This window comes from Salmo salar, chromosome ssa05, assembly GCF_905237065.1.
Source record: "Salmo salar chromosome ssa05, Ssal_v3.1, whole genome shotgun sequence".
In the NCBI taxonomy this organism is placed as follows: Eukaryota; Metazoa; Chordata; class Actinopteri; order Salmoniformes; family Salmonidae; genus Salmo; species Salmo salar.
Window position 1 is genome coordinate 86227396 of NC_059446.1, and position 23132 is coordinate 86250527.

At 43.1% G+C, this 23132-nt stretch overlaps 2 protein-coding genes across 12 annotated transcripts in view; both read right to left on the minus strand.

Annotated features, from left to right (window-relative positions):
* Positions 1-725: 725 nt before the first annotated feature.
* Positions 726-19460, minus strand: LOC106592451 (cytoplasmic dynein 1 intermediate chain 1). 7 transcript variants are annotated; one of them, XM_045719248.1, is made up of 18 exons: positions 19073-19460; positions 14148-14289; positions 13574-13691; positions 12309-12450; positions 11693-11698; positions 10925-10984; positions 10674-10789; positions 9563-9655; positions 9230-9392; positions 7588-7687; positions 7213-7338; positions 6500-6646; positions 3854-3967; positions 3453-3586; positions 2984-3128; positions 2621-2761; positions 1901-2026; positions 726-1465 (listed from the first exon to the last, which is right to left on the minus strand). In XM_045719248.1, the coding sequence occupies exons 2-18, from the start codon at positions 14253-14255 to the stop codon at positions 1355-1357; spliced, it is 1950 nt and encodes a 649-aa protein (XP_045575204.1). In that variant the 5' UTR covers positions 14256-14289; positions 19073-19460; the 3' UTR covers positions 726-1354. The 7 variants fall into 7 exon arrangements, with proteins under 7 accessions (XP_045575204.1, XP_045575207.1, XP_045575203.1 ...); XM_045719251.1 differs by having other exon boundaries at positions 12309-12366; positions 14148-14293; XM_045719247.1 differs by having other exon boundaries at positions 14148-14293.
* A 134-nt stretch (positions 19461-19594) lies between these two features.
* LOC106591203 (protein tyrosine phosphatase type IVA 3) overlaps positions 19595-23132 on the minus strand; it is a 71608-nt gene continuing 68070 nt past the window's right edge. For all 5 annotated transcript variants that reach the window (XM_045719257.1, XM_045719260.1, XM_045719261.1 and 2 more), the window contains one exon: positions 19595-21372. In XM_045719257.1, the coding sequence (XP_045575213.1) occupies positions 21255-21372 (118 nt within the window). In that variant the 3' untranslated portion in view covers positions 19595-21254. The remainder of the gene's footprint in view (positions 21373-23132) is intronic.

Consider the following 23132-nt stretch of genomic DNA (forward strand, 5'->3'; position numbering starts at 1 on the left):
CTAGCCAGCTGAGCTATCCTTCCGAGTAAAGTCAAACTCCTTCAGGCTTACTAGTGAGGCTTTGCTCCGCTCAGACTGTCCTTCTCGCGACCATGCATAGAATAAACTAAGTACCACGAAAACGAAACGACACTGAAGCCACACCATACGAGAATATCTTGCCGTTTTAAAGCACAACAGTTAAGTTTACCTCCGCCATTCTGTTTCCTTCTGTGTGACTCGCGCTTGTCTTTAGCATGACCTTTAGTTACCCGACACTAATATTGACGTAATTGTCATGGAAACAGAACTCCGCCTGCTACGTGGATTCGCGTACGTTCGAAAATGACCACTGAGCTATAATAAGAAGTCAACGACAGTGGACAAAGAAAGAATAAAGCCACCTCTTTACCAAGATTACCCGTTTCATAAATAGCATCGCAATAGGTCAATTCTTACAGTAGGACGCACAGTACATTCACACGGTGATACTACAACTGACCTCAAATCAATAGCTTACAGTAGCTGACTGGGGATGGTTTATATCAAATTACTGTACAAATGTTTCGATTCAAAATCAAACACAGAAATGGCATAGGTGGAATATTTAAATAATGGTAGTAAAATGTAAAATGCAATACACACTGTAAATGTATTATCTTCAACCATAACCCTAAAACTTCTACTACAGTACTACAGTAGCCCATACAGCCTGGTCTGTGAGATTTGTGGCATACAAATCAGTATTTAAGTTATCCTGATTTTATTGTCAATTGTTGTCCTTACAGCAAAAAGCCATACATTTTTAGACTTATTTCTTAAAACAAAACCATTTTTTTTAACAGCAACCAAAATGTAATAATTATCATGCTGATGCACTGAAAAGCCCAAAGCTACTTAAAAACATTATTAAAGGTTAACTTGGATATCTTGAGAAAACAATGATCCAACTTGTTATTAATGCAGCTTTTATAACCTTGAAGAAAGAACAACATGAACAGATCACAGGAATCTGATCATCAAACCAGTATAATATCAGGATCATATCTAGCTCACTCCAACATTTAGACCCACGTTAGACCCATAAGCACATTATCATTGCAAGCCATATGATTTTGATATCACGTATATACATATCAACTGTTTAATGAACCAATAAATAACCCTAGTAAGAATAGTTGTTGCCCTGGAAAATCCTTGTTTCTTACTTTGATCTATGGAGCATAAGCTTGGAGTCAGTCTAATCACAATGACTTGAATGTCACTAAAGCATGCATGCTGCTGTTGTTATGTCAGTAAATGATGGTTTGTTATCTGTAAATGTCTGTTATCAAGCTGTCAGTCTTGAAACGTTGCATCCATTGATGAGAGGGTTTCAGGCTGCCAGCTCCACGGCCCCCTCTTCCTCTCCGTCCCCGCGGTTGGCACGGATCTCAACTAGGGTGCGGGCGAAGTGGCTCCAGTCCTCAGGGTGTGGCACTGCCAGCTACAGGAGACAAACACAGTCAGTCACATATCAAATCAAAGCAAATAAAATTTTATTGGTCACATACACAATGTTAGCAGATGTTATTGCGAGTGTAGCGAAATGCTTATGCTTCTAGATCCGACAGTGCAGCAGTATCTAACAGGTAATATCTAACAACTCCACAACAAAACCTAATACACACAATCTAGTAAAGGAATGGGATTAGAATATATAAGTATAAAATATATAGATGAGCATATATATGAAGAAAAAAAAAACAGAAAAACAATTGGATAGAAACAACAGTAGCCTAACTAATGTATCCCATTTCAGCAAAGAAGTGAATAAGAATCCAAGGCACAACAACAAGGCCATGAGTTCCATCTTGTTTCAGCTTCAGCACCCATTCTCTCATCGTTAGAACCCTTTAAATGATGGACTTAATTATTTCACCTCTCCCACATCGTAGATCCAGACACGCCCCTCCGAGTCACCCACGGCAACCTCTCTGCCTCCCGACGCCCATCTCACACGGTTCAGAGCACACGCCCCCTCGATCGTCACACTCGCTGTGGGCACCTTTAAAAAAAAAAGTGTCATATTATCTTACAACCACATACCAACAACAGATAGCTATGTAGAAATATGATCAAATCCTATTCTGCATCATACACATCCAGTCCAGGATAAAAGAAAGCTGTACAGTGGTAAACAATTAACTAATAAAAACCGTCATGGAGAAGAACGAGCTGGAGGAGACTGCCCAGAACAGAGTGTGATGGAGAGGAACCAGCTGGAGGAGACTCCTCAGAACAGAGTGTGATGGAGAGGAACCAGCTGGAGGAGACTGCCCAGAACAGATTGTGATGGAGAGGAACCAGCTGGAGGAGACTGCTCAGAACAGAGTGTGATGGAGAGGAACCAGCTGGAGGAGACTGCCCAGAACAGATTGTGATGGAGAGGAACCAGCTGGAGGAGACTGCCCAGAACAGAGTGTGATGGAGAGGAATGGGCTGGACGAGACCGCCCAGAACAGAGTGTGATTGTGAGGAACCAGCTGGAGGAGACTGCCCAGAACAGAGTGTGATGGAGAGGAGTCGTCGATGACCTATGCTCCCAAAGGAACGATGGGCCATAAATAAGTCAAGTAACCTATGAGATTGTGTGACTCACCTCAGTGTCATTGTTGAGGTTCCACAGGTCCAAACGACCCATCCCATCCACGGAGGCAAAGAGAGCCGGATGCACAGGGGACCAACTGACATCATAGACATAGTCTGCATTATCCTCAAACGAGTACAGTGGCTTGTTGTGCTGGAGAGAGAGACAGACACAGAAAGAACAACAAATTCAAATTCTATTCTACGAGAATTCTATTCCATTCTAATTCTACGAAGACAGCGCAAGAATGCTGCTACAGCTGAGGGTTCTTTGGGGCCTTAGGTGGCAGTTTTAACTATCTTGTAATTGTTAGTTAAACATGTAGATCAGGGAACAGGGATAACACCCTGAGTAGAGTAATGTGACTTGTCTTACCTTGATTGACCACAGTTTTACTGTCCAGTCAAAGGAGGACGTGATGAAGAGGTGTGAGAAGTCGACAGTACCCACAGCGTTATGGCAGCTGATCCCAGTCACTGGGCCCTGGTGCCCCTCAAACATCTCAGCTATACCTGCTTTACTGCACACAACAACATAACAAGGCATTCACTTAAGTACATTCAATGAGCCTTAAGATAAAGCTATCATTCCAGATACAGTAGGCTGGTTGGTCGAAGGACACACACATATCGCAAACATCTTGCGCTGTTTTCATTGGAAACATAAATAACATCAACTTCATCAGGTTGCATTAATTTGTAACAATAAAAAACATTGTAAAATATAGATCATGTGAGAGACTGACATTACACACATCCCGCAGTGTCATGTGCTGTTTCTATGGAAACGTGAAGACACATTCATGTTATAAATAACTGTTCCTATTGCGCCTCATCTCACTAACCTGCCGTGGCGGGACGCAGAGTACACCATCCCTTCCTCGCTTCCCACCACGTAGTTGTTAACATCTCCGGCAGGGAAGGCCATTCCTGTTACTGCTACGGGCTTGGACTTATTGTAGACCAGCTCCATACTCTCCTGTTAAATGCATGCTCATATAGTTTACCTCAATAAACATGGAACAAAGACAAATACTAGTCATTTTCTTTATGGATAAAAATAATATATCATGAAATCATTTATTTAGATAAATTCTCTGAGGAGAATTAATAGGAGTTTATTGCGATACATATGTCTCAAATGGCACCCTATTCCCTTTATAGTGCACTACTACCCAATGGACCCTGGTCAAAAGAAGTGCACTATAAAGGGAATAGGGTGCCATTTAGGGTGCCATCTGCTAACCTGAGGCTGAGAGAGCATGTCTAGACTCCAGGAGCACATCTTCCCATCAGTAGACACTGTTATCAGGTTGTTGGCGTTCTGGGTACCCACCACGTTCACACAGTACACTGGGTGCTGGAGGAAAGAACAGTAGGTCGGTTCTTAGATATGTTACCACAAATCTAATGTTGTTCCCCAGACTCTTCTTCCCAACGCTTCTTATACGCAATTGGCCTGGGGACAAGGTTAACACAAATCTGTTTGAAATCTTTTGAATTTGTAAACAAAGAAAGCCAAACAAACTAGCTTGAATCAGAGATCAGGGGCCGTATATATGAAGCATCTGACAGTAGGAGTTTTCAGATGACAATGAATAAGATTCCATGGACACGGGATACCTGATCCTAGATCAGCATTCCTACTCTAAAACGTTTGATACGGCCGCAGAGGTCACACTGATATAAACACGTTACAGTAGAGTATATGAGAGGCAGAGGGAGGTGTCTGTTAACTTACAGTGTGTTAACTTACATTGTGTTGAGGGAGGTGTCTGTTAACTTACAGTGTGTTAACTTACATTGTGTTGAGGGAGGTGTCTGTTAACTTACAGTGTTAACTTACATTGTGTTGAGGGAGGTGTCTGTTAACTTACAGTGTGTTAACTTACATTGTGTTGAGGGAGGTGTCTGTTAACTTACAGTGTGTTAACTTACATTGTGTTGAGGGAGGTGTCTGTTAACTTACAGTGTGTTAACTTACATTGTGTTGAGGGAGGTGTCTGTTAACTTACAGTGTGTTAACTTACATTGTGTTGAGGGAGGTGTCTGTTAACTTACAGTGTGTTAACTTACATTGTGTTGAGGGAGGTGTCTGTTAACTTACAGAGTGTTAACTTACATTGTGTTGAGGGAGGTGTCTGTTAGTTTATAGTGTGTGGAGGGAGGTGTCTGTTAACTTACAGTGTGTGGAGGGAGGTGTCTGTTAGTTTACAGTGTGTGGAGGGAGGTGTCTGTTAACTTACAGTGTGTGGAGGGAGGTGTCTGTTAACTTACACTGTGTGGAGGGAGGTGTCTGTTAACTTACAGTGTGTGGAGGGAGGTGTCTGTTAACTTACAGTGTGTGGAGGGAGGTGTCTCTTAACTTACAGTGTGTGGAGGAGGTGTCTGTTAACTTACAGTGTGTGGAGGGAGGGAGGTGTCTGTTAACTTACAGTGTGTGGAGGGAGGTGTCTGTTAACTTACAGTGTGTGGAGGGAGGTGTCTGTTAACTTACAGTGTGTGGAGGGAGGTGTCTGTTAACTTACAGTGTGTGGAGGGAGGTGTCTGTTAACTTACAGTGTGTGGAGGGAGGTGTCTGTTAGTTTACAGTGTGTGGAGGGAGGTGTCTGTTAACTTACAGTGTGTGGAGGGAGGTGTCTGTTAACTTACAGTGTGTGGAGGGAGGTGTCTGTTAACTTACAGTGTGTGGAGGGAGGTGTCTGTTAGTTTACAGTGTGTGGAGGGAGGTGTCTGTTAGTTTACAGTGTGTGGAGGGAGGTGTCTGTTAACTTACAGTGTGTGGAGGGAGGTGTCTGTTAACTTACAGTGTGTGGAGGGAGGTGTCTGTTAGCTTACAGTGTGTGGAGGGAGGTGTCTGTTAGTTTACAGTGTGTGGAGGGAGGTGTCTGTTAACTTACAGTGTGTGGAGGGAGGTGTCTGTTAACTTACAGTGTGTGGAGGGAGGTGTCTGTTAACTTACAGTGTGTGGAGGGAGGTGTCTGTTAGTTTACAGTGTGTGGAGGGAGGTGTCTGTTAGTTTACAGTGTGTGGAGGGAGGTGTCTGTTAACTTACAGTGTGTGGAGGGAGGTGTCTGTTAACTTACAGTGTGTGGAGGGAGGTGTCTGTTAGTTTACAGTGTGTGGAGGGAGGTGTCTGTTAGCTTACAGTGTGTGGAGGGAGGTGTCTGTTAGTTTACAGTGTGTGGAGGGAGGTGTCTGTTAACTTACAGTGTGTGGAGGGAGGTGTCTGTTAGTTTACAGTGTGTGGAGGGGGGTGTCTGTTAACTTACAGTGTGTGGAGGGAGGTTTTTGTTAGTTTACAGTGTGTGGAGGGAGGTGTCTGTTAGTTTACAGTGTGTGGAGGGAGGTGTCTGTTAACTTACAGTGTGTGGAGGGAGGTGTCTGTTAACTTACAGTGTGTGGAGGGAGGTGTCTGTTAACTTACAGTGTGTGGAGGGAGGTGTCTGTTAACTTACAGTGTGTGGAGGGAGGTGTCTGTTAGTTTACAGTGTGTGGAGGGAGGTGTCTGTTAACTTACAGTGTGTGGAGGGAGGTGTCTGTTAACTTACAGTGTGTGGAGGGAGGTGTCTGTTAACTTACAGTGTGTGGAGGGAGGTGTCTGTTAGTTTACAGTGTGTGGAGGGAGGTGTCTGTTAACTTACAGTGTGTGGAGGGAGGTGTCTGTTAGTTTACAGTGTGTGGAGGGAGGTGTCTGTTAACTTACAGTGTGTGGAGGGAGTTGTCTGTTAACTTACAGTGTGTGGAGGGAGGTGTCTGTTAACTTACAGTGTGTGGAGGGAGGTGTCTGTTAACTTACAGTGTGTGGAGGGAGGTGTCTGTTAGTTTACAGTGTGTGGAGGGAGGTGTCTGTTAACTTACAGTGTGTGGAGGGAGGTGTCTGTTAACTTACAGTGTGTGCCGCAGCAGACAGAGGGGTCCTCTGGACGGGGGTCCTCCTGTGACTACGGTTATCCCACAACACAATCTGTCCAGAGTACGTTCCCCCCACCACCAAGTTAGGATGGAACTGAGCAAAGCCCACAGACATCACTGATGACTGAGACAGAGAGAGAGAGAGGGGGAGAGAGAGAGAGGGGGAGAGAGGGGGAGAGGGATATAGAAAGAGAGAGAAAGAGAGAGAAGCAGATAACCAGAGGAGGCAGAGACAGAAATAGAGAGAGCGATAGAAGAGAGAGAGAGAGTAAAATGAGATGGCCAATATACAGCAAAACTACCTAGAACAATATAATAATTATTTGAATCGAGTTAAACCATGTTAGTTTTTATTTTACCTTCATTTAACTAGGCAAGTCAGTTAAGAACAAATTCTTATTTACAATGACGGCCTAGGAACAGTGGGGGCAGAACGATAGATTTTTACCTTGTCAGCTCGGGGATTTGATCTAGCAACCTTTCGGGTTACTGGCCCAACGCTCTAACCACTAGGCTACCTGCCATTATATCGTGTGACATTCAACAATACATTCCCTTCCATTATGTTCTTAACTTGTGGTTCTGAATGTTAGCAAATGAAATGACTTCAACGTTGTAATGATGAAATGTCATCCATCCTCTCTCAAGCATCAGTCTTACGTCACATCAGATCAACAAACAGCTGCTGACCTGGCAGTGAAATGTATACTCTGGAGTGGTCTTCTTGAACTTCATGTTCCACACCAGCGCTATCCCATCAGGCTCGTGTGGAGCATCCTCGTTGCTGTTGTAAGAGGCCACCATCAGTTCAGGGTACTGCAAAGACACAATATAGTATAGAACAGGACTGGCTTGTTACTTCAACCAAGTCTTCTTCTTCTGTCTTGACCATAGAAATGGAATGAACAGAACAGGCTTGGAACCTCTGACCATGACTGGTAAACTCAGGGGTGCACTCAAAGTGGCATTCATTCTAGTTCTGTGGTCTTGACATAGACAAATAAAGGAAATGAAGGAAGTAGATGCATCAGATATGTTCTAAACTGGGAGAAAGTTCCATTGTACCTGTGGGGACCAGTCTAAGCAGGTGACTACTCGGTGTTTGGACCAGTGATCGTCATGGAACACACGGTTGAAAGACAGATTGGATCCACCTTGCATGTCCCTGATAAGGCAGAAAGGGAAATGGGAAAGATGTTCGCTCCAGTTCTACTCCGATTCTACTCCGGCGCTACTCCGGCGCTACTCCAGTTCTACTCCAGTTCTACTCCAGTTCTATTACAGTGCTACTCCAGTTATACTCCAGTTCTACTCCAGTTCTATTACAGTGCTACTCCAGTTCTACTCCAGTTCTATTACAGTGCTACTCCAGTTCTACTCCAGTTCTACTCCAGTTCTATTACAGTGCTACTCCAGTTCTACTCCAGTTCTATTACAGTGCTACTCCAGTTATACTCCAGTTCTATTACAGTTATACTCCAGTGCTACTCCAGTTCTTCTCCAGTTCTATTACAGTGCTACTCCAGTTCTACTCCAGTTCTATTACAGTGCTACTCCAGTTCTACTCCAGTTCTACTCCAGTTCTATTACAGTGCTACTCCAGTTCTTCTCCAGTTATATTACAGTGCTACTCCAGTTATACTCCAGTTCTATTACAGTGCTACTCCAGTTCTTCTCCAGTTATACTCCAGTTCTATTACAGTTATACTCCAGTGCTACTCCAGTTCTTCTCCAGTTCTATTACAGTGCTACTCCAGTTCTACTCCAGTTCTATTACAGTGCTACTCCAGTTCTACTCCAGTTCTACTCCAGTGCTACTCCAGTTCTTCTCCAGTTATTCTCGAGTGCTATTCCAGTGCTACTCCAGTTCTACTCCAGTGCCACTCCAGTGCTACTCCAGTTCAACTCCAGTGCCACTCCAGTGCTACTCCAGTTCTACTCAAGTTCTAATCCAGTTCTACTCCAGTTCTATTACAGTGCTACTCCAGTGCTACTCCAGTTCTTCTCCAGTTCTACTTCAGTTATATTACAGTGCTACTCCAGTTATACTCCAGTTCTATTACAGTGCTACTCCAGTTCTAATCCAGTTATACTCCAGTACTACTCCAGTTCTACTCCAGTGCTACTCCAGTGCTACTCCAGTGCTACTCCAGTTCTTCTCCAGTTATACTCCAGTGCTATTCCAGTGCTACTCCAGTTCTACTCCAGTGCTACTCCAGTGCTACTCCAGTGCTACTCCAATTCTTCTCCAGTTATACTCCAGTGCCACTCCAGTGCTACTTCAGTTCAACTCCAGTGCCACTCCAGTGCTACTCCAGTTCTACTCAAGTTCTAATCCAGTTATACTCCAGTTCTATTACAGTGCTACTCCAGTGCTACTCCAGTTATACTCCAGTGCCACTCCAGTGCTACTCCAGTTATACTCCAGTGCCACTCCAGTGCTACTCCAGTGCCACTCCAGTGCTACTCCAGTGTAATGTGTACTTATTCCTCCCATAACATCCATCCACAGGGAACATGGTGTGCATCCTAAATGGCCCTATTCCTTGGATATCCTGCAATAACTGCGACTTTTAACTTTTTCATTAATGGAAATTAAGTACAAAGCTGTGATGAGCTGATGAGCCCTATGGACCTTGGTCAAACGTAGTGCACTACATAGGGATCAGGGTGCCATTTGGGACACGGCCATGCTCAATGTTCTCACCCTTCTTTGTCCTCCAGGTCCCGGCCGCTGTAGTCGAAGAAGATGTCTCCCTCCTCGGCCAGCGCCCGCTCCACCACAGAGACCGACCGCTCAAAGAACACCAGGAAGTCCTCTGAGTGGAGGATCTGTTCCCTCTCCTCCTCCGTCAGCTCTCTGGCATGGGCTGAGAAGGATCACACACATTGTGATACCAGTGTTGAGAATATATGTTGGTTGTATATGTTTGGCTAAATCTGATTTATCATCAAATAATCCCCATGCAACAAGTCACCTCAGAGGTTGCGAGTGCTTTTTCTAACAGCAGTGTGTTAAAGAACATAAAGTCATTATTACTCTGTTTACTGTCCTCTGCCTCTCCTTCCTCCTCCAACTGGTCAGTCTGAGGGGAAGCTTTAGGCTCACTGCTCTCCTCATCCTCTTCTTCTTCTGGGAGGAAAGACGTGTTTTATGTTCTACACTACAGGAGGCTGCTGAGGGGAGAACGGCTCATAATAACATCCAGAACGGAGCAAATGGAATCGTATCCATGTGTTTGATGTATTTGATACCATTCCACTGATTCCACTCCAGTCATTACCACGAGCCAGTCCTCCCCAATTAATGTGCCACCAACCTCCTGTGTTACACACAAACATACAACATAGGCTTCCACATTGTTTCACTCTGTGGGGAGAGAGCATATTGAAAATATCAACCATACCCATTCATACTAACCAACCTAGAGCTCTACATTAAAAGTATACATTTCAAGAGTCTACTTCAAGAGTCAACTTCAAGAGTCAACTTCAAGCGTCAACTTCAAGTGTCAACTCAAGAGTCAACTTCAAGCGTCAACTCAAGAGTCTACTTCAAGAGTCAACTTCAAGAGTCAACTTCAAGAGTCAACTTCAAGCGTCAACTTCAAGCGTCAACTCAAGAGTCAACTTCAAGAGTCTACTTCAAGAGTCAACTTCAAGAGTCAACTTCAAGAGTCAACTCAAGAGTCAACTTCAGCGTCAACTTCGGCGTCAACTCAAGAGTCAACTTCAAGAGTCTACTTCAAGAGTCAACTTCAAGAGTCAACTTCAAGTGTCAACTCAAGAGTCAACTTCAAGTGTCAACTCAAGAGTCAACTTCAAGCGTCAACTCAAGAGTCTACTTCAAGAGTCTACTTCAAGAGTCAACTTCAAGAGTCAACTCAAGAGTCAACTTCAACCGTCAACTTCAAGCGTCAACTCAAGAGTCAACTTCATGAGTCTACTTCAAGAGTCAACTTCAAGAGTCAACTCAAGAGTCAACTTCAAGAGTCTACTTCAAGAGTCAACTTCAAGAGTCAACTCAAGAGTCAACTTCAAGCGTCAACTTCAGGCGTCAACTCCAAGAGTCAACTTCAAGAGTCAAATTCAAGAGTCAACCTCAAGAGTTCTTTAAGCGTCAACTCAAGAGTCAACTCAATATTCATTACCTTCAGACTGATGTGCTGCTGAAGGAGTCTGGGTCTCTTTAGTGTAGGTCACAAGCTCTTTGGGAACGAAGTCAATCTGTACTATTTTTGACGCTCCAAGTCTGTGCATCCTGCGCCTGAAAGATGAACACTCTGCTATCAGTCAAGAAAAATATAACCTTTGTGTAAGTCCTATGGGCTCTGGTCAAAAGTAGTGCACTATATAGGGAATAGGGTGCCATTTGGGAGCAGAATCAAGAGGAAAGACATACCCCAGCTCAGAGTCTGCCTGCAGCTGGAGAGCAGAGGGGTCCGTGTCCCACTGCAGGGTCCTAAACACAGCAGCAGGGGGCGCCAAAACAACACAAATGAGTCCATACATCAACTCAAGGGACATCACTTTTAGAACATATGAATTCATGCATGACAGTGTGTACACAAAACAAACATTAAACAAAACACAGGATGGATCCCAAATTCCACCCTATTTTCTATGTAGTAGTGCACAAATGTTGACCAGGGCTCATAGGGCTCTGGTCAAGAATAGTTGACTATATGGGGAATAGGATGGCATTTGGGACAGAGACACATTCACAGTTCCACTGCCTCAATAGAAGTTACATTCACAGTTCCACTGCCTCAATAGAAGTTACATTCACAGTTCCACTGCTGTCACTGATGTCACATAATCAACTGATGTCACATAATCAACTGATCTCACATAATCAACTGATGTCACCGATGTCATGTAATCAACTGATGTCACATAATCAACTGATGTCACATAATCAACTGATGTCACATAATCAACTGATGTCACATAATCAACTGATGTCACTGATGTCACATAATCAACTGATGTCACATAATCAACTGATGTCACTTATGTCACATAATCAACTGATGTCACATAATCAACTGATGTCACATAATCAACTGATGTCACATAATCAACTGATGTCACTGCAGGACGACCCTGAAGTCTCCCTGAACAGAAACATCTTCTCCATAATCACTAGTACATCGACTCTGGTTCTTACCTATATCTGATGTCCCATTACAAGATGAAAAGAGAAGGGATAAACATCAGATACTCTGTGCCACTGTGCACATATACATTGTCTGAGTCCCAAATGGCACCCTTTTCCCTACATAGTGAACTACTTTTGACCAGAAGTCCTATGGGCCCTTGTCAAAAGTAGTGCACTATATTATTTACTGTAGGGAATAGAGTGCCATACGGACACAGACATTTCCACAGTTCTCAATGTCATATGTTCATGATGTTAGCTACATTGATAGACTAACATTTACAAATTGTTAGAACCAAAGAGAGAAGCTTTTAGCATACAATATACCTCGTTGTTGTTGTATAGAATGCCAATACCAAATATTTCCAGTTGTACATCCATTTGTCTGTGTGTGTTCATATAGAAAATAATTGAACAGTACTAAAATACCTTCTGCTTGTTTGTAATAGTGAACATTTTCCATGACATCAATACTACATCTGATAGCAGTTGTGTGTGTGTGTGTGTGTGTGTGTGTGTGTGTGTGTGTGTGTGTGTGTGTGTGTGTGTGTGTGTGTGTGTGTGTGTGTGTGTGTGTGTGTGTGTGTGTGTGTGTGTGTGATAGAGTAAAGAGCATGTTCCATACCTTCCCACTGTCCCCCCATCTACGGACTCCTGGCTGCCAGCATCACTGGTGGTGCTCACTGATTGTGAAGAGGGAGACATAGGGGTTGGGACTAAATAATGAAAATAACAGGTATCCCATGTTAAGAGCTGCAGAGGCTGCACTGGTGGCCAGCAGTCAGAGCCCCACAGCCAAACCAGAAGGGTTCCAAATCAACAGGATGGATTGAAATGGTTCAAAGCAAAGGAAGAAGAATTCACAAGAAAAGAGGGGAAGAGATCGTCAACTTTCTGATGGAAACCCAACTGGTTTGTGACATAATAATGCACGACCACCAAGCTAGTGTGAAATCTGTCAGTATGTTGACATAGCATATCAAACTAACCATCTGAACTGAATACATAAGATTCATACCTGCAGTAGTCTCTTAAAATACATGAATATATAACCCTACCAACCAAATCACTGGATTCTTATTACTAACCTTTTGAACGTGACACAATGGAATTTCAATGTGTTTATGCCATAAAGGAAAAATTAGAGTCAATTAATAATGTAAATGATTTGTTTGAATATATGATATAGTGTAAACTGAAGATCATTTCATGACCTGATTATTTTGTATGGAGACCATTACCACAAGATATACTCATTAAACAAAGACAGGCCAGTTTCCCATACACAGATTAAACCTAGTACAGGACTGAAAAACATTCTCACTGGAAATGTTTTTCGTTAGGGTAGGATGATCTCAGAATGGTCAGTAGGATGGTAGGATAGGATGATCTCAGAAAGGTTAGTAGGATGGTAGGATAGGATGATCTCAGAAAGGTCAGTAGGATGGTAGGATAGGATGATCTCAGAAAGGTCAGTAGGATGGTAGGATAGGATGAACTCAGAAAGGTCAGTAGGATGGTAGGATAGGATGACCTCAGAAAGGTTAGTAGGATGGTAGTATAGGATGACCTCAGAAAGGTCAGTAGGATGGTAGGATAGGATGACCTCAGAAAGGTTAGTAGGATGGTAGGATAGGATGATCTCAGAAAGGTCAGTAGGATGGTAGGATAGGATGACCTCAGAAAGGTCAGTAGGATGGTAGGATAGGATGACCTCAGAAAGGTCAGTAGGATGCTAGGATAGGATGACCTCAGAAAGGTTAGTAGGATGGTAGGATAGGATGATCTCAGAAAGGTCAGTAGGATGGTAGGATAGGATGATCTCAGAAAGGTCAGTAGGATGGTAGGATAGGATGATCTCAGAAAGCAATAAGGATATGACTGGTATACCTAATGGTGGTTCTGGTGAGATCCCAATACTCTGCAGCAGCGCCTCCGTCTCTCTTCGTTTGCGGTCCAAGTCAGAATCTTCAGAGACATTCTCTGTTTTCTGCTGCAGACTCTCAGACTGAACAGGTGTTGGGGAGAACTTCAGTATCACTGTCTCTGTCCCAAATAGCACCCTATCCCCTACATGGTGCACTGGCCAAAAGTAGTGCATTATATAGGGAATAGGGTGTTATTTGAAGCCAAAAGTAGTGCATTATATAGGGAATAGGGTGTTATTTGAAGTGCATTATCTAGGGAATAGTGTGCCATTTGAAGTGCATTATATAGGGAATAGGGTGCCATTTGAAGTGCACTATAAAGGGATAAGGGTGCCATTTGAAGTGCACTATATAGGGAATAGGGTGTCATTTGGATCGGAGCCAGTGTAGCTCCACAAAGACTTGAGAAACACTACCAACCCAAATCAGACGTCTGATATACTGTTATAGAAATGCTCTATTCATCCTCATTTGAGATGCTGAACTAAACCAAAGAAGTTCACATCATATTCAAATTAATAGAGATTTCTCCTCACCTCTTTCTTTTTCCTCTCCTCCTCCTTTCTCTTCTTCTCCTCTCGTATTTGAGCTAGCCTCTGTTTCTTTCGCTCCAGCTCAGCTTTCAGGTCACTTTTGTCAGACATCTTCGTCCTACTAGATAGATAAGAAAGCAGCAATCTGCCTGTTGATACATACAGCAGTTAGCCTGGTTCATTCTGCATGTTGATACATACAGCAGTTAGCCTGGTTCATTCTGCATGTTGATACATACAGCAGTTAGCCTGGTTCATTCTGCATGTTGATACATACAGCAGTTAGCCTGGTTCATGCTGCATGTTGATACATACAGCAGTTAGCCTGGTTCATTCTGCATGTTGATACATACAGCAGTTAGCCTGGTTCATGCTGCATGTTGATACATACAGCAGTTAGCCTGGTTCATTCTGCATGTTGATACATACAGCAGTTAGCCTGGTTCATTCTGCATGTTGATACATACAGCAGTTAGCCTGGTTCATTCTGCATGTTGATACATACAGCAGTTAGCCTGGTTCATTCTGCCTGTTGATACATACAGCAGTTAGCCTGGTTCATTCTGCATGTTGATACATACAGCAGTTAGCCTGGTTCATTCTGCATGTTGATACATACAGCAGTTAGCCTGGTTCATTCTGCATGTTGATACATACAGCAGTTAGCCTGGTTCATTCTGCATGTTGATACATACAGCAGTTAGCCTGGTTCATTCTGCATGTTGATACATACAGCAGTTAGCCTGGTTCATTCTGCATGTTGATACATACAGCAGTTAGCCTGGTTCATTCTGCATGTTGATACATACAGCAGTTAGCCTGGTTCATTCTGCATGTTGATACATACAGCAGTTAGCCTGGTTCATTCTGCATGTTGATACATACAGCAGTTAGCCTGGTTCATTCTGCATGTTGATACATACAGCAGTTAGCCTGGTTCATTCTGCATGTTGATACATACAGCAGTTAGCCTGGTTCATTCTGCATGCTGATACATACAGCAGTTAGCCTGGTTCATTCTGCATGTTGATACATACAGCAGTTAGCCTGGTTCATGCTGCATGTTGATACATACAGCAGTTAGCCTGGTTCATGCTGCATGTTGATACATACAGCAGTTAGCCTGGTTCATTCTGCATGTTGATACATACAGCAGTTAGCCTGGTTCATGCTGCATGTTGATACATACAGCAGTTAGCCTGGTTCATTCTGCATGTTGATACATACAGCAGTTAGCCTGGTTCATTCTGCCTGTTGATACATACAGCAGTTAGCCTGGTTCATTCTGCATGTTGATACATACAGCAGTTAGCCTGGTTCATTCTGCATGTTGATACATACAGCAGTTAGCCTGGTTCATTCTGCATGTTGATACATACAGCAGTTAGCCTGGTTCATTCTGCATGTTGATACATACAGCAGTTAGCCTGGTTCATTCTGCATGTTGATACATACAGCAGTTAGCCTGGTTCATTCTGCATGCTGATACATACAGCAGTTATCCTGGTTCATTCTGCATGTTGATACATACAGCAGTTAGCCTGGTTCATTCTGCATGCTGATACATACAGCAGTTAGCCTGGTTCATTCTGCATGTTGATACATACAGCAGTTAGCCTGGTTCATTCTGTATGTTGATACATACAGCAGTTAGCCTGGTTCATTCTGTATGTTGATACCTACAGCAGTTAGCCTGGCTCATTCTGCATGTTGATACATACAACACAGTAGGACCACTGGAAAATTCACCAATTCTCTCTGAGAACTGCTATCCTGAGTGCCAGTCTGTTTGTGCTAACATGCCAACTCCTTGTCCTTCCTTGTCATGTATGTTTGGCTTGACAATGAGCAATGGAGTTGGCAAGAGCACAGACAGTTTTGGGATTAGGCTACAGAAGGAGACAACAGATCTGGGACCAGGCTATAGAAGGAGACAACAGACCTGGGACCAGGCTACAGAAGGAGACAACAGATCTGGGACCAGGCTACAGAAGGAGACAACAGATCTGGGACCAGGCTACAGAAGGAGAAAACAGATCTGGGACCAGGCTACAGAAGGAGACAACAGACCTGGGACCAGGCTACAGAAGGAGACAACAGATCTGGGACCAGGCTATAGAAGGAGACAACAGATCTGGGACCAGGCTACAGAAGGAGACAACAGATCTGGGACCAGGCTATAGAAGGAGACAACAGATCTGGGACCAGGCTACAGAGGGTGACAACAGATCTGGGACCAGGCTACGGAAGGAAACAACAGATCTGGGAACAGGCTATAGAAGGATTCAACAGATCTGGGACCAGGCTACAGAAGGAGACAACAGACCTGGGACCAGGCTACAGAAGGAGACAACAGATCTGGAACCAGGCTACAGAAGGAGACAACAGATCTGGGACCAGGCTACAGAGGGTGACAACAGATCTGGGAACAGGCTATAGAAGGATTCAACAGATCTGGGACCAGGCTACAGAAGGAGACAACAGACCTGGGACCAGGCTATAGAAGGAGACAACAGATCTGGGACCAGGCTATATAAGGAGACAACAGATCTGGGGCCAGGCTATAGAAGGAGACAACAGACCTGGGACCAGGCTACAGAACTGCATGGATAACAGAATTATTATAATTTTATATTTTTTATATTTTTATTGAACCTTTATGTAACTACGCAAGTCAGTTAGGAACATATTCTTATTTAATATATATTTTGATTTGTTTAACACTTTTTTGGTTACTACATGTGTTATTTCATAGTGTTGATGTCTTCACTATTATTTTACAATGTAGAAAATTGTAAAAAATAAAGAAAAACCCTTGAATGAGTAGGTGTGTCCAAACTTTGACTGGTACTGTAGGTTCAGAAAGCTGGCTGGTAGACAAGATTAAGAATACCCTTTCTAGCACTAAATATAGGTGTTCTACAAAACCCTTCAACACTACCATTAAAGTTGATTACACATCAATCCAGGGGTCATGCACAGCATCATGTCCACCTCCGTCTCTCTTTATGTATTGTTGTGTTGTCTCTCTTGTCGTGATGTGTGTTGTGTCCTATATTCATATTTTATTTATTTTACATTTTTAATCCCAGCCCCCGTCCCCGCAGGAGGCCTTTTGCCTTTTGGTAGGTCATCATTGTAAATAAGAATTTGTTCTTAACTGACTTGCCTAGTTAAATAAAATAAACAAATATAGGTTTAATCTCTGTATCAGTATCATGTCCACCTATAGGTTTAATCTCTGCATCAGTGTCATGTCCACCTATAGGTTTAATCTCTGTATCAGTATCATGTCCACCTATAGGTTTAATCTCTGTATCAGTATCATGTCCACCTATAGGTTTAATCTCTGTATCAGTATCATGTCCACCTATAGGTTTAATCTCTGTATCAGTATCATGTCCACCTATAGGTTTAATCTCTGTATCAGTATCATGTCCACCTATAGGTTTAATCTCTGTATCAGTATCATGTCCACCTATAGGTTTAATCTCTGTATCAGTATCATGTCCACCGATAGGTTTAATCTCTGTATCAGTATCATGTCCACCTATAGGTTTAATCTCTGTATCAGTATCATGTCCACCTATAGGTTTAATCTCTGCATCAGTGTCATGTCCACCTATAGGTTTAATCTCTGTATCAGTATCATGTCCACCTATAGGTTTAATCTCTGTATCAGTATCATGTCCACCTATAGGTTTAATCTCTGTATCAGTATCATGTCCACCTATAGGTTTAATCTCTGTATCAGTATCATGTCCCCCTATAGGTTTAATCTCTGTATCAGTATCATGTCCACCTATAGGTTTAATCTCTGTATCAGTATCATGTCCACCTATAGGTTTAATCTCTGCATCAGTATCATGTCCACCTATAGGTTTAATCTCTGTATCAGTATCATGTCCACCTATAGGTTTAATCTCTGTATCAGTATCATGTCCACCTATAGGTTTAATCTCTGTATCAGTATCATGTCCACCTATAGGTTTAATCTCTGTATCAGTATCATGCCCACCTATAGGTTTAATCTCTGTATCAGTATCATGTCCACCTATAGGTTTAATCTCTGCATCAGTGTCATTGTGTATCTATCAATGCCAGAAACACAAACTAATGTATGGGCAAATGGTTGGGATGTTCAGTTTGACATGAAATTGTGTGATTGGACTGACAAAGCATAGTGAGAACCTAACATCATTTATTCTAATTCTATGGATGGAACTATTTACAGCACTAGGAGCCAAGGAGATGCAACTACCAAAGATGCAGTTACTACAGTGGAATGTGGCAAGTACATTTTGAAAGCAAATTATACATTTGATACTAAATGAACAATCGTACAAATATTTTCTTTGCCTGCATGATCAGTAAGGAGGTGCTATTAAATTATGAAAATGAGAAGTGGGAACGTAATGCAAAACATAAATAAAATGACAAAACACTATGAGACAAAAAAATTACTTTATTTTAAATCCTGATGGATGACCGAGCAGACGGGGGCATGCAAAAAAACAATCAGAAATGAGGATTGTAGCATCCGGCATGATGGTCGAGAAATGTTGATATCAAGCATTCCAAATACTGTACATCATACAGTATTTGACTGTGTGGACTAGCCTATTATAACAACAACCAATGAATTAATAAAAATGAAAAGGCAATGGCCCTGGATGCCATGGTAGGCTTATTACGCTGTAAATACATTGAACATGTTTTGCTACATTTGCAGCACATTGAATACATTTCCTTTCTAGATTGTTCTCCCCATCACCAGTAAAACCATGTATTCTCCAGTTAAAATCGTGGTGCGCCTAGGTTCACACACAATGACCAGAACACATTTTTAACCGTTAGACTTGGCCTACATTGGGTTCCGGCTAATAAGGATGCTCATGCAAGACAAAGATGCATTTTAATTAGCCTACCGTCTGCACTGTGCCTTGCGCTTATCTCGGGTCCTTTCCAGAATGAGCTATATCGGACGTGCCACGGGCAAAAAGACCTGCGTGATTTATATAGCCAATATCACCACGGACCAGACATTTATATAATACAACAAAGAACATAGAATTTGCCGCTCGAGCTCTGCCCTCTTTCTCAATTGGAATTAGATTCCGTCCGGAAGTGGCCTGCATGTTGTTCATCATACGTCATAGTTGTACAAACAGGAATGGAATATAGATGTTACTAATCTGGAATATAGATGTTACGTGTACTATATTATTATCTCAAATTAACAATATGGTGATTGAAGAGAAAACGATAAATCTATTTCAGAAATTGCACAAACTGTAATTCAGGCCACTACTAATAGTGTGTGAATAACTACACATGGTCTCTAGATGGCGGCATTTAGCTTGTTTTCACGACAAGGCAAAAGTGGTTGTTTAAAATGATTCGTTCTCCCACAAGTCAACTCCCAAACAAAAGCACAAAACAGTCCAGCATACTTTTAACAATTACTTTATTTCTTGTACTTCATTAACTGTGAACAATCTGAAGTGGGTTACTTCCAAGGCAGCAGATAAATGTGACAGCTTTCTTCCCAGGATATGAGTCATTCCTTCAGTACCTGTCCTTAATTAACTAAGAACGCGTCTTGCACCCTATTCCCTATTTAGTGCACTACTTTTGACCAGAGCCCATAGGACTATAGTCAAAAGTGTGCTATATAGTAGTGCACTACAAAAGGGGAATAGGGTGCCATTTCGGAGGTAAGATGAGTGACTATATCCACACTGACAGATACAGAGCCTGGACGTTATTTCTGAGCAGACGGTTCAGTTGGCTGTTTTTCATCCCAGAGATGACTACGGTGCACCGTCATGTTTACGTTCCCAAAGCATAGTACGCGTCCCAGATGGCACCCTATTCCCTATATAGTGCACAACTTTTGACCGGAGCCCATAGGGTCAGTGCGAGTCCATGTGTGTGTATATTTCAAGGCATTGAAGCCCATAGACCTCTGGTCAAAAGTAGTGCACTATATAGGGAATAGGGTGCCATCTGGGACACAGTGTTGCCTACCAAGCCCACCCAGGCTCAGCTGACTCCTACATGATACACTGAGATCCTTCATGTTGTACAACAGAAGCAGCCAGTGGTGAAGAATCCTAATCCCAGAGTATTTCATATCACAATGTAAAAAATATTGCTATTTAAAAACCAGCAACTCAGCACAAAACCTTGTCCTATATTAAGTCCCATCCGCATCCCCATATCCTCAGAAATGAAGGAGACAAGGACATGATTCTAACAAGTGTTACCTTCCATGCATTATGAAACCGGAGCAAGGAGCAAGATGACTGAGCTCTGTGGATGGCATTCAATTTAACAAAGACGTTCAACTGGATCTTCTTCAAACATTGAGATAAAAACACACAGACAGCAAAAAATCTCTTCTTTTTCATGATTATTTCATTCATGTCATCATGGCTAGCAGGGGCTTTCAGTTAACATGGTGTATGGTGATGCAGACCTGTTGTGACAGCTAGTGGTGGGTCGGTGTGTTTCATTGACAGTGCTTTGGGTTGGGTCAGTGCTACCAAGCAGCAGGGAGGAAAGAGGAACGATCAGGCCTGGGACCAAGCTGACAGTGTTGCTGCTGGTTGAGGGGTTGGTCTGGTGGTCGATGGCTCTGTGTGTGTATGTCACAGTATGTCACAATCAGTGCAAAATAGTTTGTCAGTGTGTGTGTGTGTGTGTGTGTGTGTGTGTGTGTGTGTGTGTGCTTGATGGAAATCGGGCTTGTTCGCTTTTCCTCTCTACGAGTTCAATTGGCCGGCAGTTGGGGACGAAGGTGTTCATTCAAAGACATCAGAGAGAAGATGGTCTAACAGCCCTGAGAGTGAGAAGCAGAAGAATCCCAACAGAACAGTGGGAACTAACTGTCCCCATGGAGACAGACAACAGGTCAAGTCCTAAATGCATCAAAGGGGGGTGTAGGTCGGTCCAATATTAAAGTTGATGTAGTCGTTCTATATGGGTCAGAACAGGCAGGCTGCGGGGTCACACTACAAAGGGGGGTGTAGGTCGGTCCAATATTAAAGTTGATGTAGTCGTTCTATATGGGTCAGAACAGGCGGGCTGCAGGGTCACACTACATCATCACATCACACAGCACTTGTTCTTGTGTTTGTGAGGGTCTTTGAAGCGCAGTCTCTGTCTGGAGCGGTATTTCTCCAGGTAGGTCAGCTGCTTGCTGTTGATCGCTCCCCTGCGCTTCCTGAGGAGACACAGAAAGACAGGTCTACTGTTACTCCCTACAGGAACCTCTGTTGTGTCCCAATTGGCACCCTGCTCACTACCTCTGATCAGTGTCCACCCTGGTCAAAAGCAGTGCAACATTTAGAGACTCATCAACACTGATTATTCACTTTGTATCTTATATGTGAAGCGTAACAGCTTGACACTGTAGCCCCACACACACACAATGCTAACATGGATAGCTTCGCTGTATATAAGGGCCCTCATGTAAAGAGACATTTATAATTCACGTAGGGGATGATTTTCCTGGATCCACACGAAGCCTATTTATTCCTGGACTAAAAAGCACTTTCAATTCAGATTGTCCATTGAGCATGGTGCTCAGTCCGGGAGGGCAGTAGGCTTGATGTTTTTCCAGAGAACCCGACCCATAAAGTAGAGCCTATGAGTATCAGAAGAATCCAGAGGTGTGCAGAGCCCTGGCTGAGGGAAAGACACTCCCAGCTCAAACCACATAAACCTCCTCAGTGGAGAGCGGTTCAATCCCTTTCTCCCTCCTCATGATGTCCCATAAACCTCCTCAGTGGAGAGCGGTTCAATCCCTTTCTCCCTCCTCATGATGTCCCATAAACCTCCTCAGTGGAGAGCGGTTCAATCCCTTTCTCCCTCCTCATGATGTCCCCATCTGAAGCTACAGCTGTCAGATGAAACAGGAACAACACTAAACAGGTTGAGTGGACTTCCACTCTCCTTAAAAACATCAAGAGACAGAAAGTGAGGTGTTCATACTGCCTGATGAACTGAACTAAATCTGAGGTGTACATACTGCCTGATGAACTGAACTAAATCTGAGGTGTTCATACTGCCTGATGAACTGAACTAAATCTGAGGTGTTCATACTGCCTGATGAACTGAACTGAATCTGAGGTGTTCATACTGCCTGATGAACTGAACTAAATCTGAGGTGTTCATACTGCCTGATGAACTGAACTAAATCTGAGGTGTTCATACTGCCTGATGAACTGAACTGAATCTGGAGGTGAGGTGTTCATACTGCCTGATGAACTGAACTGAATCTGAGGTGTTCATACTGCCTGATGAACTGAACTAAATCTGAGGTGTTCATACTGCCTGATGAACTGAACTGAATCTGAGGTGTTCATACTGCCTGATGAACTGAACTAAATCTGAGGTGTTCATACTGCCTGATGAACTGAACTGAATCTGGAGGTGAGGTGTTCATACTGCCTGATGAACTGAACTGAATCTGAGGTGTTCATACTGCCTGATGAACTGAACTAAATCTGAGGTGTACATACTGCCTGATGAACTGAACTGAATCTGGAGGTGAGGTGTTCATACTGCCTGATGAACTGAACTGAATCTGGAGGTGAGGTGTTCATACTGCCTGATGAACTGAACTGAATCTGGAGGTGAGGTGTTCATACTGCCTGATGAACTGAACTGAATCTGGAGGTGAGGTGTTCATACTGCCTGATGAACTGAACTGAATCTGGAGGTGAGGTGTTCATACTGCCTGATGAACTGAACTGAATCTGGAGGCGAGGTGTTCATACTGCCTGATGAACTGAACTGAATCTGGAGGTGAGGTGTTCATACTGCCTGATGAACTGAACTGAATCTGGAGGCGAGGTGTTCATACTGCCTGATGAACTGAACTGAATCTGGAGGCGAGGTGTTCATACTGCCTGATGAACTGAACTGAATCTGGAGGTGAGGTGTTCATACTGCCTGATGAACTGAACTGAATCTGGAGGC